The sequence below is a fragment of the Colletotrichum chrysophilum genome (genome assembly GCF_026319265.1).
Source record: "Colletotrichum chrysophilum strain AFK26 chromosome Unknown scaffold_118, whole genome shotgun sequence".
Taxonomy (NCBI): Eukaryota; Fungi; Ascomycota; class Sordariomycetes; order Glomerellales; family Glomerellaceae; genus Colletotrichum; species Colletotrichum chrysophilum.
The window spans coordinates 131,595-143,881 of NW_026517405.1; the positions used below are offsets into that span (position 1 = coordinate 131,595).

The 12,287-nt window shown below is 51.8% G+C and overlaps 4 protein-coding genes across 4 annotated transcripts; 2 read left to right on the plus strand and 2 right to left on the minus strand.

The window, feature by feature from the left end:
• Window positions 1-209: 209 nt before the first annotated feature.
• On the minus strand, window positions 210-2,062 carry COL26b_010709 (uncharacterized protein; the record flags this gene model as incomplete). The annotated part of the gene is made up of 5 exons (XM_053183399.1): window positions 210-398; window positions 455-846; window positions 901-1,235; window positions 1,293-1,768; window positions 1,835-2,062. The coding sequence occupies 5 exons, from the start codon at window positions 2,060-2,062 to the stop codon at window positions 210-212; spliced, it is 1,620 nt and encodes a 539-aa protein (XP_053032688.1).
• Window positions 2,063-4,665: 2,603 nt separating this feature from the next.
• COL26b_010710 (uncharacterized protein) lies at window positions 4,666-5,208 on the minus strand (the record flags this gene model as incomplete). Its single annotated transcript, XM_053183400.1, has 1 exon — window positions 4,666-5,208. The coding sequence occupies one exon, from the start codon at window positions 5,206-5,208 to the stop codon at window positions 4,666-4,668; it is 543 nt and encodes a 180-aa protein (XP_053032689.1).
• A 1,842-nt stretch (window positions 5,209-7,050) lies between these two features.
• On the plus strand, window positions 7,051-7,590 carry COL26b_010711 (uncharacterized protein; the record flags this gene model as incomplete). The annotated part of the gene is made up of 1 exon (XM_053183401.1): window positions 7,051-7,590. One exon carries the CDS (start codon window positions 7,051-7,053, stop codon window positions 7,588-7,590), a length of 540 nt encoding a protein of 179 aa, XP_053032690.1.
• A 2,752-nt stretch (window positions 7,591-10,342) lies between these two features.
• COL26b_010712 (uncharacterized protein) lies at window positions 10,343-11,899 on the plus strand (the record flags this gene model as incomplete). Its single annotated transcript, XM_053183402.1, has 3 exons — window positions 10,343-10,637; window positions 10,721-10,827; window positions 10,889-11,899. The coding sequence occupies 3 exons, from the start codon at window positions 10,343-10,345 to the stop codon at window positions 11,897-11,899; spliced, it is 1,413 nt and encodes a 470-aa protein (XP_053032691.1).
• Window positions 11,900-12,287: the final 388 nt, after the last annotated feature.

Below are 12,287 nucleotides of genomic sequence, written 5' to 3' on the forward strand. Positions count from 1 at the left end.
ACTCGGTAGTTGTAGTACATCTAAGTTATGGCATATCGTGGCGCCTTGTTTGTATTATGGCTATGCACTCTAACAAATTCCATCTTTCTCCGTAGCTCATCGTTCTCCTCCATCCCCGGCTGGAGGCACCCCCTACGCGCTACACATCAATCATGCGGTTGGATTATTTTGGTCAAGAGCATAACCCAAGAATGCAAGCTGCAGACCGTCTACTCGTCATCGTTGATGTCGATGACGGTCTTCTTCCACTGGCGGGCAGGGATCTTGCGCTTGAACATGATGTCGATCTCGCGAACGGAGCGTCCCTTCATCTCAGGGATGTAGAAGTATGCAAGGACGAAACAGACGAAACCGGTGGCACCCCAGACGTAACCGCACCTGCCGCCCAAGTCGACACCCTATTTTTATCATTAGTACGCTGCGGTACTTCGGGAAGAGGAGGGAGTAAGCTTACGGTCGTGTTAAGCATGTAAGTTGAGAGGAAGATGCAAGGAATGTTCACAACATAGTAAGCGGCACGTCCAATACCGGTCGTCAAGGGACGGAGGCGAATAGCCGATGTCTCCGCGATGATGACCCAGGAGGCGGGAGCAGGACCCAGTGTGAAACCGACAGACACGATGAGACCGAGAGATGCCATCGCCAAAGATGACGCATCAGAGCGCTCAAAGGATCCGGCAATACCAAGCGCAACCAGGAAGACGACATTAATCAAAGAGCCCCAGACGTAGATAGTTCGGCGGCCGAGGTAAGTCGTCAGAATCCAGGAAAGCATGACGAAAATGGTTTGCAGAGCGGAAGTGATAAGACCCAGAGCGAAGGCAAGTTGAGAGCCGATACCGGCCTCTGCTCACACGTCAGTGTAAATTTTCATCGTTAAAGAAATTCAAAGTAACTCACGTCTGAAGAAGTAAACGGCTTGATTGGCAATAAGGTTACCCGTAAGGTTCTGCGCCGCATAGACACCACAAACAATGAGGGTGCGGTATGTGTCAACGCCTCGGAACAGCTCCAGATAGGTAGGGTCTTTGACGGTCTTCTCGAGGTCAATAGTGCGGCGCATCATGGCAATGGATTCTTCGGCATTGGTGCCCGAAGCACGACCCAGGCGTCGAACCGACTTCGCAGCTTCTTCGAGGCGTCCCTTACGAACCAACCACCAAGGTGACTCCGGGGCAATGAAGAGGAGGATAGCGAGAGGGGTGGGGAACATCCATTGAAGGGCAATCGGGACCCTGGGTTGGTTTTGTTCAGCAGACGGATTTAATCAAGAGAGTAAAAGAGGTACGAACCTGTAGGCACTGGGGTCCATCTTGCTCTCGTAGACGTAGCAAACACCACCCACGATAATGGCGCCAATAGCCCAGAACATCTGCAGCATCTGGGTCGCAGGGGCTCTCAGTCTCATGGGGACGATCTCACTGCAGTACGCAGGGGCGTTGGCGATGAAAATGCCCCAGGGGACACCCTCCAGAAGCTGGCTGACAAACATGACAGCGAGCGAGTTGGCGAAGTAGAAAACAAAGATGAAGGCGTTCAAGAACATGAGACCAGTGATTGTGGCCCAGCGGTATCCGATCTTGCTGGTGATGGGACCGGCGATGCAGACACCAATGATGGCGCCAAGAGGACCGCCCATCTGGAGCGCAGACTGCCACGATGCCTCGATCTGCCATTCACCATCCTTGTCTTTGACACCGAATGTTTGCTTGAACTCGTCCATGGCGACGAAAGCGCCCATGAGGAAGACGCAGTAGGACTCCATAATCTATCCGTGATTGTCAGCTGCAGCTCCCCAAAAGCGGACGCGTGGATAGAAGGTCGGGTAGCTTACAATGGTCGTGGACATGATGAAAGCCCACATGGAGGCCATGGGGTAGAGCTTCACGGCCTCCAACACTCCCATGTTGAACTCCGCCTGCTCGGCCTCAATGGCGTCCGCCTTGTAGTCCGCGGGCTTCGACTTCTCGTCGAGATCGGCGCCATGGTTGATCTCGTCGGCATAAGCCTCAATCTTGGCGGGATCGCCGCTGGGCGACTTGGAGTCGACGGTGTTGCTCATGTTGGAGATCGGAGGTGTTGGTTGGCCGGGTCTGAGGAGAGAGAGCAGAAGAGGAGAGGGAAGAAAGGGAGCTGGCGATGGGCAACCTGTTATTAAAGGTCTTGTCTCACTCGTCCATGTCCAGTCCCCTCGCTTACCCAGACCAGTCTTCTTCCCAGCCAATACAGACGAGGCAACTGGGATGTCAATCCCACACGCGCAATCTGGGCAACCCCAAAATCCCCAGCGCCGCTAGCCCCGGCTCCCCGCAATGCCCAAAACGTCCCACAAAACCCCAGAGTGTCACCCGCCTTTTTCTAGCGCCGGATATCGGGTCTTGATACAACGAGCTCGGTGGAGAAATCTGTTGTGCGGCGACGCGCTCCAATGGGGACGGCGTCAGGGGGTTGAAAGCGGCGCAGCCCGTCGATTGGTTCGTCGCGTCGTATTAATGCGCGGGCACATTACTGGCCCGGCAACTCCAACTTCATAAAGGGCCGAGTTGGGGTAAATCGCGGGGGTGTTGTCGGCCCTGGATGGCCCGCGTGTTGGAACAATGGCAGCTCTCACTGCCATGTGACCCGCGACTAATTACTGCTGAGTCTGTTCTTATTCACTGCTAGGACGCAAATGGCAGCTAATCCCGTCCCTAGGGACATGCAGACAGGGGGATCCCGTTCCCAGGAATGAAGAGCGTAGGACAATCCTGTTCCCATGAACATGAAGGAGGGGTAGGGTTCCTGTCCCCCGGATTCAGGTCGCTGGAACTAGTGCCCTTCCTGGGAACGAGGAGGACGGGTGAAATCTAGAAAACGCGAAAGCTGCTGGGCCGCATGGCTTTTAACAGCTCGCACAGAAGGTCATTGTTGGTCCACATGCGCTCCGGCAATCGGTCGATCTCGGTCCGACAACTTCACGACTCAGCACTGTTGGTAGAGAGAACACACCACATGGCAAGCCAAGGGTGGCATTGCAGATGTCAGATGCTTGTGTGGGCTCGGCGTGCGTCGTTTTAGCCGCGTTCATGGAAGCTTGTCATGTTTCATTTGTTGTTTTGAGACAACAAGTTCCAATTGCCTGTTTACCTACCTACCTACAGAGACCAGCCACGATAGAGGGTCTGTTGAAAAGAAATTTGGACGTACCTATACCTGTGTGGTTTCCAGCGCTTTGGGACGAATGTCGTAGCGTGAAGTAACTCACTCAACTCACCTTTTTCCTACAACCCTTCCAACTGTAGTCTTTTGAAAAACTGTTTGGAACCTTCCACTTCACCAGCTTCTGACATTTTATCAACCTCCTCCAGTGACGTCTCATCTTCCCGTATCCATCGGGACCTCAAACGAAGTTTATCAATAAACTCGTTCCATCCCGGTTGCCGTGATGTTGTTGACAACGAGAAGTCCTTCGAGTAGGACATTTTTTCGCAAGTGATGTTTCTCCAACCGTCCGATATTCCTGAAGCCTCTCGAAGGATGTACTTGGTTTGGAAGTATGCCGCATCGTTGAATGGAAACCCGTCAGCCATAGTCGAAGACGCGCGGAGGATCCTTGTCAGATCAGTTAGATACGTTCTGCTCGACAAAAGCCACTGGTTCTCAGATGTGATGCAGGTTCGCGAACCAAGATATCCTCCGTGTCCATGTAACACCAAGTTTTGGATCTTGCAAATCCACGTTGGCGTTGACGGTGGACAATTGCACGATTCCTTCTTCAGGCAAAGGACAATGTAATCGACGGACCAGCTGATCCGGAAGTATTTTCGAGGGGGGCTGTCGTCTGACACTTCAGAGTCAATATCTATGTCGGTGCTGAACGACTCACTGATCCGAGTCTTAGGGCGAATCCGTTGAGCCACGAACGCTGACTCATGATTAATGGCCGTGTCGATCAGCTCGTAGTACCGCCGCGATGATTCGTGAACATGCAACCTCCAAGAATTCCGTCGGTTGCGCATATGAGTTCCATCCCTCAATGACCCAAAGGAGAATCTGTCGACGGCTGTTGAAGAACTCCCCTCACGAAGATCGAATTTTCGCGGTTCCAGGTAGAACTCTGTCCACACCATACACCGAATCTCCGGAGGGAGAGACCTGAAGTAGGTGAAAGAAGTAAGCGTCTTTGAAGAGTCCATGGTTGGTGGAGCTTGGGATACCGAAATAGCCATTATGAGATTAACAATCGCAGATTATTTGGTGTCGATAAATCTCAAGACACGCATGGAAGACTGAAAGCTTTTATAGCCCCATTTCTTTTTCACAAGTTCCCACAAAGTCCAACAAGCTTTGGTACATCTATGGACACCGGCAAAGTACATCACCTTGAAGGTCTAAGGTTCCGCCCGGTTGAGTCACTCGGCAGAGGCCTGGCGCCCCTCAAATTCGGCACCTACCATCAAGGTCACGCGACCTGGAGCCAGGCATCCTTTCAGGACTTTTCAGCTGAAGTAGGCAATGGGAGCTCACCTGCACTCTAATCTTGGACATGATGCGATTAAGAGCAGGTTTTAATCTAGCAGGATTGAAACTCTGCGGACATACGGAATACGGAATACATAATACTGCTAAGCATACTCGGCACGCATCTTTATGGAAGCAGTTTGATAAATAGCCCACCTCAATCCCTTAGTAGATGGGAAGAAGCTGGACAACACTGCAGCCTAGAAGTGGTCTTTGGCCAGCTCGAAAGAAGCTCAGAGCGACAGCATTCTCCCTCTTGCATGCCATGAATCCGCCGTTGGGACTGGCCTCTTTTGGGTAACCCAGGCCATCCGCTGTGACAATAACCCCATGGGTGCCACCCGAGCAACTCAACTCCACAGTGTTTGGGCTCGGTACTGTCGCGGTACCACCAGGGGTAATGACCATGCCGGCAGAAGGGGAAGACTCGTCACCGAGATGGGCAACGCCAACCGTGTCGTCATTGGTGCGGAAGATGGATCCTTGACCGGCCGGTGCAAGAACGATTTCGGCCAGGCAATCGGCTTTGGAGACGTAGCTGAGCTCTTGGCCCTGAACATCGGGACCGAACTCCGGCGGGAGGTCGGGGTAGGTCATGTTGGCCCAGAGGTGGAAGCCGTTAGGAATATCGGCTCTTCTGACGGGGACGTGGGCCGCCGTCACGGCGGCGACGATGACCGTGGCTTGGATGAAAATTTTCATAATCATTTAAGAATGATTTAAGCTGAACGGCAATGAAACTTCAATCTAGTAGGAGCTGCTTGGTGTCAACGTTTATTATTCTGCGTTGATTTAATGAGGTAATTTCTCCTCTTCGACTCGAAACCCGGTCTTCTTATACCGATCCCTTTCTGAGTGCAACGTTTCTCAAAGCGGCAGCGTCAAGTCCCTGGGCGTTCCAACAACACGTCATACACGCGAATTCAGTTCTTCAATTACCTAACAATTTCGCAGGGCTCATACAATGACAGGCTCGTTCTTAAATTGCTTATGATCGCCCACAAAGGATTGATGCTGTTCCCCTAAACGTCGTTCAGCATTCAGGCACCGCCAGATAGTGTTAAGCGGGCCGCCTCCTACCTCGGATCCTTCGAGCAAGCCGTCTTACGTGCAGATAGTTAAGATGCAGTCTCGAATCACGGCTGATGGTAGTGACTGACTGCTGATCCGAGGTTCAGCGGGGCTATAGCTTAGGTGATACGAGTCCGAGTAAACTTTGCCTTCTACAGCAGGAGGGCTTCTTGACATCAGACTGTCAATGCATCTATCAATCTCCAGAACATTCCAGAATCCCACTTAGCACAATGTTCTTTTGTTAAATCTCTCTATGAGGTCTCAGTCTTCTTCTACTTTAGCAGTTGAGGAGAAGCCTATCACCTGCGCGATTGATCATGGCTGGTTGTCAGATGTTTTGCTTCGACATGTCGCTTATGCTTAGCCTGCAGGGAACAGTCCGAATGTCTCGTATTTCTAATGGAGCAAGACATGCATTCGGACCTATTTCGAAATAGAATACAGCTGGATGTTGCTGACGTAGGAACATTACTCGGACTCGGGAAGATGCGGTGAGCCCACCGTAGGCCTGTCATGGGTGACTTCAGACGAAGCTTGCTTTGAGTGTAGTGAGGTGAGATGGCAGAACCTAATCGACATCAAAACTCTGTGTGTGTTATTAGACGAACACCAGACCTTTTGATACATGTGCCCTAAATTTACCAGAAAGTTTCTCCTTGGTTAAGCTGGGATTGAGATTTCATAGAACACTTGCACTTTGTAACGACTACGAGAATCCCGAATCAAGATGAAGTTGACGACTCCAAGATACGGGTTCTGGTGGCCTTTTGAACTGGACTGGAGGCATAAAACCTCTTCTTGTTATCACTCTGGTACGACCAATAGTATAGTATATTGAAACTTTAGTCGATTGAAATTTCGGTAGGTGGGATATTGATGTGTGAGAAACTTCGGCCTGCAGCTCAGTCTTAGCGATCATTGGGAAGGGCGCCGCAGCTTCTGGTCAGCGCTAAGATGCCAAATTTCAATTAAGGTACCTAATCTACATGGATCAACACCCATAAGTTCGCAATTCACTTCAGCTGAGAATCCCATAATCCAGAAATTATCAAGTAAGTCCGACACGGCCAATCTTATGTGAAATACTTCTAGAAAAGTGTGGGCTACGCTTCTAACCGTTGCTCAAAATGGGATGTCTACTAGGGAAACAATCCCCACTTCCACGAGGCGGAGCGCTATATCAGCATATTGTGGAACCAAGCAATATCGACAAGAGCGAGCTGCGCACAAGAGCATCTCAAAGAGTGCTAACTGTAGCGAGAGAAGTTCAGAGGAGTAGGCCTCGAGAATAGAAGATAAAAGGACGGCTTCTCCTGCTGGATATCTAGTTCTTGTTTCCAATCATCCTCAGTAACAACACAATCAACACTCCAATCGCATCACTACAACCAATACTATCAAAAGTTCACACTACCATCCTAAACAAGACTCTTAACTTATTACTATACAACATATCCCCAAACCCTATCCATCAAAATGCAGCTCACTAACCTCATCCTCACCTTCGCCGCTACTGCCTCCGCCATCGACGTCTACTTCCACTCCCAGAACGACTGCAACGGCGCCTCCCGCCGCTGGAACAACGTCAATCCGGGGACCTGCATCAACGCCGGCGCCGGCACGGGGCAAATTCCCTCCATCGCGTGGCGCGGCGTCCCGACCAACTGGCGCATCACCTACTACGGCACACACAACCAGCAGTGCACCAACATCAAGACTACGCATATCAAGTCCAACGTCGTGTGGACGTGCATGTCAGGTGGCTACTGGGGTGCGCGGTACCAGTTTACGAGCAAGAAGCGGGCGATTGGGATGGAGGAGGAGGTGTGCTTGAAGGGCGAGGGTGAATGTGAGGGGAGCTTGGGCCCCGCGGATGAGATTGTTGCGGAGGATGGGACGGTTTGGGAGCTGAAGGGGCTGAGTGAGGAGGAGATTGAGGAGTTGTATGGGAAGGTGGTGGATGGGAGCGAGATTCCTAAGGAGTTTGAGGTTCGTCGCCGCAACGTTGGGGCTTGACAACTTCAGCCGCAAGTACGCCACTGTCGGAAGGATCATCATGTATGGCGGTTTCATCACCCCCACCCCCGAGGCTCAGAAATGCCAAAATGCCTTGGGCAAAGTATGTTCTAGATCTAGAGGCAATGAATCAACCACAATCCACCCGATCTATCTCTCTCTTTCCCGCCATCTTGAAATCCACCACGCGATTACCATAATGTCTGTTTGCAATACCACTGATTAATGTCTCCACGTTGAATCGTTTACAATGTCCCATAGACCTTTATCGCAAACGGCGAGAGCCTGAAAACGGGAGTAGCCATTACGGGGTTCTAGGGGAATCTAGTGATAAAGACTGGGTTTCATGGTCTTCACACCAGCTAATGTGACATGCTCCCGTGTCGCTCCTGGCCGATCGAAGGTTTCAACCTTAAGATAGGCATCTTCAACAGCCCAGACAGCAGAGCGATCGCCGGTATTGTCAATTAGTCGTACTAGCCCCGAGGATGTGGTTGAGAGGGGCTGAGACGCGGGTGGTTTGTATACGTCAGAAACGCTGCAAAATGAGCCGCAAGCGTTGCTTTAGAGAGCGGGGCTGGGCTCGGATGAGCATGGAAGAAGGTGTCAGTCGCCGATAAACCATCTCTGATCGTCGATTTCCTGGATTGAGATGTCGACAGACCGCTGAGCCGCCATTGTTGAGAACGACGGCATCAGAATCAATCTTCAGAACGCTAATGGAGACAATGGAAACATATCCGTTTGAACCATATCCATTTGAACGTTGCAACTCGTGGGTATCGAAGCGCAACGAAGCTTAAAGGATGTACAGCTTCCCCTACCTCTCAGTCGGGATGACGGGTGGCTGGAAGATGCGGTCAAGCTGGGTACGCATTGGGCTGGTCCAAGGGGATTGGCCAGTAAATGAGGAGCAAGTGTCCAAAGTAATCCCATTGGCGGGATAGCTGAGGCTTGCCAAAAGATACCTAACTCATCCTAGGTTACCATCGCTGCTGGTGACACTTAGTAGCTATTAACGAAAGCAGTGGTTCCAGACTTTGACATGTTTTTATTCTGTATTCTCTCAGCTCTGTATGACGCATTCGACATGGTTGTGATAACAACCAAGTCATGTGTTGATAATATCTCCTCAGGCCCCTCGCACATAGGAAGCCAATGGACGAGCTACCAGACCTGAACTCTGGAGTCGAGGTCAGGACAACCTCTGCAAGGACACAGACGGCCGCTGTACGAGAGACCAACGAAATTGGAAAATAGTAGATGCGACAGACGCAAACTCGCTTAACCCCAATCAGTACGGCATCAACAACGTTCTACGGTTTTCGTAGTCCGAGAGTCAGAATGATCCACAGATGTTCAATTCTTCAACTATCTAATCAGAATGATCACTACCGAGTATTGGGTCCAGTGCGATGGATCTAGCTCTGGGTGGGGAAAGAGAGTCGGCTGTGATCGACGTACTTCGGCGCCACGGTTCCACGTGCTATCTGCTTGCTCCGGTTTTTGTAAGCTGCTGAATGATCAGTGGCACATATTGCGCTGGTTCGTGAACCCTGTGGTGGCATTTTCAGGATCGGAGGAAATCTAGTCATCGAATGGGAGCTCGGAAGAAGGGTGGAAGTAAGGATCCATCACGCAGGCGACGATTCCCGGAGCTGGACTTTGCGGTCCCGCCTATGTCCGGCATCCCTCCGGCACGGCGTCCCCTCCTCAGCGGCGCCGACATTTTTATCGGATCACGGCATCACCAACGCCGTGCTGTTTGAAATCTGATCTGCAACGTGCAGGTACCTTAAATGACTTTCGGATCTTCCCTTATGCTCGGCGCTGTCGGTCGAAGGTGAGAGGTATCCGGAGGAAGGCATCCATGGCACAAATGTGAAGAAAAGTCCAACTGTCATCATCGAACCGGCGGATCGAGTCAAACGTTTGATGATTTGCATGATGTTAGTTAGCGCATGGCCAGCACAAGCTGATAAATCCACGTGAAAAGGGCTCCACGAGATCAAAATCAAGCTCACGGAAATCCCACCGGCGTGCATTTTTAAAGATCTTTGGCTTGATAAGGCCAGCCAATCTCGGTGCAGGGAGACGAGTCGACGGCCCCTTTCTCCCTCGTCGCGGTGGAGTTTTCGGCGCCGAAGTCTGTTCGTGATACTATGAGAGCCCACGTGGGGTACCTCAAGCCTAAATTTTCGGTGTAAGTGACATGTTCGGCCTCGGCGGTTGTGAGTGCGCCGCCCGCCGAAAGGATCCAGTCCACCTCCTGAGTCCCGGACCCGTTTCGACCAACAACAATCAATCACAGCGGGGGCAGCCGCGCAAATTCGCTACGCGAGGCGAGATATGCAGCTGGGCTTGGTCAGATTCAGATCCATTCGGTGCTATCGGAAACCGATTGGATTGCTTTTCGTCACAATGGGGTGTCTGTTTGCCTGAGATCTGGGTGTTTGTTTTGTCAATTGGACATGGGATAGGGGGCGGTGGGCCGTTAGGCACACCTGGACTGGTCCGATGGAGATTCACGGCGCGGACCTACCATCTGGAACGTGGGACCGCTGACGCCTTTGATTCTTTTTTCCAATCTTGCCTGTCCGTTTGGGCTGGACTACTTATTCGCCCCTGTCCCATTTGGATCTCGAATTCCAGGGACCTTGTTCTACAGACAATTCCGCAGTCAAAGAGAAGCTCACTTGGACCAACGTCTTCAAGCTATTGTGAACACAGAGAACAACTCCAGACACACAACATGTCGAATCGACAACACATCTCGTCCCCCGCGGACTCCCAGACAACCGTCGCAGACCCGCAGCCCTTCATGCCCGACACCAAGGCCGACCACAACCCAGACAGGACAGACTACGAGTCCGAAGGCCAGCAATCGACTCTCAACCAAGCCGCGGCGGATCCGGAGAAGGGACACGGAGGCCCTCCCGTGAAGCCGTCGTACCCCGGAAGCGATGCGCCAGATGGCGGAGCCACCGCATGGCTTGTTGTTCTCGGAGCGTGGTGTACTAGTTTCTGCAGTTTTGGATGGGTGAACAGTACGTTGCATCGCGTGGAACCTTGCATTGAGCCTCATTCTTGGGCTTGTGGCTTTTGAATACTAACGTGTGGCTTGGTGTAGGTGTCGGCGCTTTTCAGGAGTATTATCAGAATGACTTGTTGAGCAACTACTCCCCGAGCACAATTTCATGGATCCCTTCGCTACAGATCTTCTTCATGATGGCCATGGTAAGTCTTTGACTCTTTCATGTCGCTTGCATTGTTTTGTTCGCTGACTTGGAGACCACAGGGTCCTGTCATTGGCACACTCTACGACAACTACGGCCCTCGATGGCTCATTTTCGGCGGCACGATTCTCCACGTGTTCGGCCTCATGATGACCTCCCTCGCAACCCAGTACTACCAGATCCTCCTCGCTCAGGGAATCTGCTCTGCCATTGGTGTCTCCGCCATCTTCCAACCCGCGATGAACACCATCCACGGCTGGTTCAACATCAAGCGCGGCGCCGCTTTCGGCCTTCTCTCTACCGGCTCCTCCATCGGCGGCATCGTCTTCCCGATCATGGTCACGAGGCTCATCAAGCAGGTCGGATATCCCTGGGCCATGCGCACCTGCGCCTTCATGATTTTGGGGCTGCTCATCATTGCCAACTTGACGGTCCGCGCGTACCACCCCCCACGTCCGCAGAAGGTCACCAAGGAGATGCTCCTGCGTCCGTTCAAGGAGTTCGAGTTCGTTTGTGTCGTCATTGGTTTCTTCCTATTCACATACGGCATCTTTGTCCCGATCAACTACATCCAGGTGCAGGCCCTCGAGGCAGGCATGAGCCCGGACTTGGCGCAGTACCTCGTCGCTATCCTCAACGCTGGATCCTTGTTTGGACGTATCTTCTCGGGCATTCTTGGTGACAAGATTGGAAAGTACAACATCTTCGTGGTGGTCTGCTACTTGACCAGTATCTGGATGTTGGCGCTCTGGATCCCGGCGAACTCGGATGGCGCGCTGATTGCTTTCGCCGTGCTGTTTGGTTTCTGCTCGGGCGCGTACGTGTCGCTGATTGCGCCGCTGGTAGCAGCCATCTCGCCGTTCCAGGAGATTGGGTTCCGAACGGGAATCACCTTCTTGACGAACTCCATCGGAGGACTGACGACGAACCCGATCAACGGTGCGATCCTGGCAGGACCCGGCGGTTGGGTCGGTATCAAGGTGTTTTCTGGCGTCTTCTGCATTGCGGGGACAACATTCATTTTGATTGCCAGGATGAAGAGGACCGGCTGGAAGGTATTTGTTGCTTTCTAAATAACGGGAGAAACGGCTGGAAGTTTGGTATCGACGAAGCACGCACGCATATGGAGAGGACTCAGCATCAACATTGGCATTGCATTATAGACATCTCCCATCTTGTACTTTATACCCTCACTTATTCCTAATCATGGCGTGGAAAAAGACCTCTGTCTGAGGCTAGCCGCTAGTTTGTCAATATAGAAGGCATCTTGAGTTGTCATATATGATTTTTGATACCTCGAATAGCTGTGAGAACAGAACGTCCAAACTTCACAGTAAAAGCATGTCTCTATTCCCATTGGCTCAATTCATTGCCCGTTTTCCTTCATGTCAAGATAAGTCCGTGTTGCAGCTTCAATGAAGGCTCCGTTCCTAGTAGAAGTATAATCCAACAACCCTTTGT